At 36.9% G+C, this 5,460-nt stretch overlaps 1 protein-coding gene across 1 annotated transcript; it reads right to left on the reverse strand.

The window, feature by feature from the left end:
• Window positions 1–3,526: 3,526 nt before the first annotated feature.
• Window positions 3,527–4,701, reverse strand: LOC131031009 (probable CCR4-associated factor 1 homolog 7). The gene has a single exon (XM_057962008.2). It carries the CDS (start codon window positions 4,530–4,532, stop codon window positions 3,717–3,719), a length of 816 nt encoding a protein of 271 aa, XP_057817991.2. The 5' UTR covers window positions 4,533–4,701; the 3' UTR covers window positions 3,527–3,716.
• Between the last annotated feature and the right edge of the window lie 759 nt (window positions 4,702–5,460).

Genomic DNA, 5,460 nt, shown 5'->3' on the forward strand with positions numbered 1-5,460 from the left:
TATATCTCACACTAGTGATCATTGGAGTCCCTCATCATATTGCCTCTACTTTGGGTCACATGAGATCATCATTAGAGACAAAGGCCTTTCATCTTCACACCATTTTCATCCTAACATAATAATAGAATTCTAACATGAAACCATGCATTTTTTTAATTAAAATGAACAAAAAATAATAATTTAGAAATTACTTTAAAAAAATTGTACAATAGCGTACAAGTACAACTAAAGTTTCATTTGTTTTATAGAAAAATGTAAAATTGTAACCCTCCTTACTCTCTAATTTTCAACCCTACTTACTCTATAATTTTCAACCCTGCTTGCTCTGTAATTTTCAAATCATTTTTAAAAAGCACCATAATGGGTCTAACTTTAAGTGTTGACTCATAGCATGCCATAGGCCCATAAGCAAATCTAGAGACTAGACATACTATCTCGATGTACTACTTTGAATAGTCTAATGAAGATGAGACAACAACTCCTTTAAAATGGGTTGCTCAAGTGGAGGATTGTTATACAGTTCAAATAACCGAAAGACAACTAAGAGGAGGGGGGGGGGGTGAATCAGTTGTCACAAATTTTTGGAAGCATTAGCAATTTAAAACATCAATACCGGAATAGCAGTTAATCCAATTAAGGTTAAACAATAATCACAGAATAAAAGCCGTCCACACAACACCAAGATTTGTATGTGGAAAACCTGGTAAAGGGAAAAACCACAATGGGAAGCCTACTCACAGTTAGATAATACTTCTGCAATAAGTATGTGAATTTACAATGAAGGGGCCTACACTTGCAGGAAGGCCAACAGCCTATAGCACACTGCTCATCACAAAAGGAGTCTCACTAACTACATACAAATCCAGACTACAATCCGGAGAAGTGTTGAATTGCAAAAGATAGCATCTCATATGCCTGAGTACAGTTCCGATTAAGCTCAATACCGGAGGACTAAATCCTCTTCCATAAACCCAATTCGATCTCCAATGATCGCCTAACTCCTCTATCTGAATGATATTACATTATTCTCCCATTACAATCCTTGACCATGACCTTTTATAATAATCATGATGATCTGCAATGAGATCTTACATCAATATATGCAAACCCTCGACCATAAATAATCAGGTCGGCCACCAAACAATAAACCAATTACATAATTACAAACCATGTCAACCTTAGACCAAAACACATAATATCCACACCTAAGATATCCCAGAAATACAACAATAGGTCCTATGCACACGTTACATCAATGTCAGTCCATAACCTAGATCAACCGGGACCAAGTATAGGTCCACACGCTTCAGCAATGATCTCCAAACGCCAAGTCTCGAACATGATAACCAATAGCATCCTGAAACTCTATCAGAAGATGCATCAACACCAATTATGCAATGTATCATAGATTTTCACCAAAAGCTCTGCCGGTGAAATCCTCACCGGAACTAGAAACCAATCTTCATAGCAAGCAGGATAGCATCCATTCACCAGACCGAAACCAACTAACCAAATATGAGTATAAGCATTATGAACAAGTCAATTCCATCACCAGATTATACCAGAGTCAACAAGATCATGTCGGATCCAAGTTAACAAAAAACTACTCAACCTACCGGGACCAGAAGGGTGTCGATAAAGCATCCAAACAACTAGTGTTGACATCAATGACAAAACATTAATGCAACACATAATTAATTCCACCCCAAATGGCCAATAGAGGATAAAAATTTGAACCCTTTGAACGTTCATAAAATTGAACTAGTATTTGTGGAAACTGATGGCTTACTTGTTTCATCAATTATTGTAATGTAGGAACTTATATATTTAGGTACCTACAAAAAATGTTGTTCACCTGTAAGAAGTCCAACGTGTAGACCCCAACTTTCCAAAGCATCTCAAATGATGTTGAAGGATGTGGTAATTGTTCCATCAACTAATTATTATTTTTTTTGATCGGTTAATAGAGCATTATATTGAAATGTCTGAAAATATATCATGAAATCATAAAAAACAATGCCAAAAAATTTATTGACAAATACTGTATTCCTACTTTGACCACTTGACATAATACAAAATAGGTTCATCCTCATATACAAAAATTATGACACTTATACTAATGATTCATAGTTCCTAACTTGCCTCTAGAACAACTTTCCCTTTAGCATCCACCATCTCGACTCATGGAGGGATAATTGTTGTGTTCCCTGAGACTTCCTTGTAACTTGAAGTCTCCCCAAGATGCATGACCGCTTTCCTCCTCGATCTTTATGTCGTCTTATCATCCTTAATACATCTGTCACCTCACCTTCCCACGATAAGGCCAACTCGACCATCCAATCCATAGAGTGTCTCCATGAAAGCACTTCATCCCTCTCCCACTCATAGGCCATTTGGCCTTTCATCAAACCATTTAATTTCACCAATTTGTAGGTCTACAACCATGTTAGCCTGCACATCAGCCTCTTCATGACCATCCCTCAACACATGTGACACTTTGAATCTTTGAAAATAATTTAATAGACAATTGATAAGTTTTGAATAGTTTTGTCGATCTTCCAATTATCGGCTTTCCCTTTTAGTATAGCATGCACTATGATTTGTCAATCTCCCTCAATGTGGAGATTCACCAATCCCAACTTTCTCGCTATTTGGACCGCTAGAATGCAGTGTTTATTTCTGCTTCGTTATTAGTTCCCATACCTAAACCTTGACCGCACCTTGCTAACCTTGGTGATTTCTCACTACACAACCAACACTTGAAGGTCTGAGATTCCCTTTAATAGCCCCATCAAAGTTCACCTTAATCCAATCCTCATCTAGAGGTACACAAGATACCTGACTTGAATCATGCTTTAAAGGATGAACTCTTTTAGGCCCATTAACAAGCTATTCTTCACCCACCCCACAAAATCCCCTGCTCTCGAATGCATTTCCCTTATGGGATACTACAATAATATTGATCAATGGGTGATTTCTTGCATCTTTCCATCCATCAGATATGATGGACACCCTTGTTTTGACCCATGAATCCTTGATGGGCTTCAAGGAGTCCTCTACATGTTTCACCTCTCTATCCAATAAGAAAGTATACATACACCTTTTCATAACCCAGGCCCTCGACCCCTTTGAAGCCTCATTTATCTCACCATTTTTTACCAATAAGGTGAGCAAACACCATTGAATGGCAATCCATTAGAATAGATACATCTAGCTATGTCTTGTTCAACAATCTCTCTACCTTCATTGTGAAATGTCATTTCCAATGTTCCCTTTGCTCTCTTATGTGCTATAGGTTGTTCTTAAGATACAAAGAAGAACGGAAGTTTCTATATAGGTTCAAGATTGGAAAGTGATGGAGAGGTCTTTAATCATTTCTTAGTCTTTGCCAAAAGATAAACAACTATAGATTGTTTTTCTGTTGCTTTGTTTGTTTTTACTTGTTCTTCAATATATGCCAACGCTTGTTAATTTGGAAGAAGGCCCTTATTTTTTTGGCTAGCCCGGACAAAATTTGATACCTCGATGAAAAATAAAGCACAAATGTGTTTTCACTTAATTGTACGAGCTGTGATATTATGCTTTACAATGAGAACAAATCCAAGTGAAAACCTGAAAATTGTTGTACCATTTCCACATATCACTTTTGTTGATCACTGTCGTCCTTACAATGTACAAAAGAGGCAAGGTCAGAATTCAAAAAACACCTATGCTATTCAATATCTAATCTCCAAACCGAACCCATACAAAATGTTTTTACTTTTGTCTATGGATCTGGTAGGCAACCCCTCTCTCAATTTCATGAAAACGGAGAACGTAAGCAAACTATCAGACCCTGCTTGGTGGCAGGTGCCAATCCTCTCTACTTTGAGCAGCTCGGCAACCCTGTTGAGACCTCCATATAATCCATCACAGAACTTGATCATATGCTTCACATCGTACACACTTGGAAAATACAATTTCATCAGACCAAAAAAGCCCTCTAGGGTGCAGGGCAACACGTTGCAGGTGAGAAGTTTGATCAGATACCCAAAATCATAAGCACTGTGAAAAGCAACCCATCTGATATTCTCATTCGAAACAATGCCTGAGGACATCAAAAGCTCTGCAAAACGCCTTGAATTGATACCAATGTAGTTGTTTTTCTTGAAATCAATCCCACTCTGTCTCAGCAGCTCGATGGAATCAGGGGCATGGATGTCCCTAGTGGGGTTAAATTCCCTCAGGTTGAATTGCCACACACAGGGCTGTCCTGTACCACATTCTGCCAGGTTTCCCTCCTCATCTGAGAAAGTAAGGCCAAGCTGAATAAGTTTGAGGTTGTCCACATTGGCTTTCAAGGTATAGTAATGGTACTCTGCCCTGCTCCTGAATCTCCCATATGGTCTTATAACAACCCCAGGGAACTCTGTATCCATGGCAACATATGGGTATCGATCTACAACACCTCTGATCAACTCAAATTCTTCTTCCAGATTATCTGCCCACACCTCCCTTATGCAAACTGAATCGCTCTTCGCCCTAATCATCATGAACCCAATTCAATTCAAGACAGCTTTTTCAAACTTTATGACTAATTGTATAGGGCAGGGATGAGAGCAAACATATAGAGATCTGCAGAACAGGAAATGCAAATGCAGAGATGGAGTCCACAGATTTGAGAAGCTTTGCTCTTGGTTTGAGAGAGTTCTGGACAAATTAAATACAAAGGCGAGGGGATTCTGGATTTTGTAAAGCATGAGGAAAGGGAAAGGGAAAGGGCCGCGTCGTTGGGTCAATCCGGTGTGGCAGATATCTAACGCGAAATAGGCAATGTATGTATGCTTTTTCTCTCTTTTGACTTATTATTACTAGAAAATCTTGATTCTGTTAACACGTTTTTATTTTGACTTATTATTACTAGAAAATATTGTTTCTGTTAAGACATTTTATACGACTCTGCTTCTTCGCAAAATGTTTGTTGAACAATTCGCGTCTATGCAAGCTCTAGAATTCACATTTGTTGTGTTTATACTTTGACTTATTATTTCACCTAACTTATATGAATTTGTTCTTTGCTTCAAGATTATTATTATGGTTTAGTTTTTTATTTATTTTATTTTATAATATGTGGAAATCAGTTTGTTTTTTTTTTCAATCAGTTTGTTTGGTATATAGTTGTACAATATATTGTTATGTTAATAATATTTAAAGGTATTGAATGGTCTATCTTTTTAAAATGGAGATATATGTTTTTGAGAGGAGATATGATTTAGTGAGGTCATAAATAAGGATTTCATTCTTAACACAAACATTCAACAATAACATCTCAATAGAAGTTTGAACTTTGGTGGTAAGAATCACAACACCAAAAAGTATTGAATGTGGTATTGAATAAAAAGTTGTTGAATTTTGTGATGAATAAAATTTTATTTATTAGAATTATGTAATTTCCTCAATCCATAATGTTAATTTAAAACT

This window comes from Cryptomeria japonica, chromosome 3, assembly GCF_030272615.1.
Source record: "Cryptomeria japonica chromosome 3, Sugi_1.0, whole genome shotgun sequence".
Lineage (NCBI taxonomy): Eukaryota > Viridiplantae > Streptophyta > Pinopsida > Cupressales > Cupressaceae > Cryptomeria > Cryptomeria japonica.

What these genes read in the sequence shown, in the direction of transcription:
- LOC131031009 (XM_057962008.2), bottom strand. Translation starts at nt 4,532, where the DNA reads ATGATGATTAGGGCGAAGAGCGATTCAGTTTGCATAAGGGAGGTGTGG.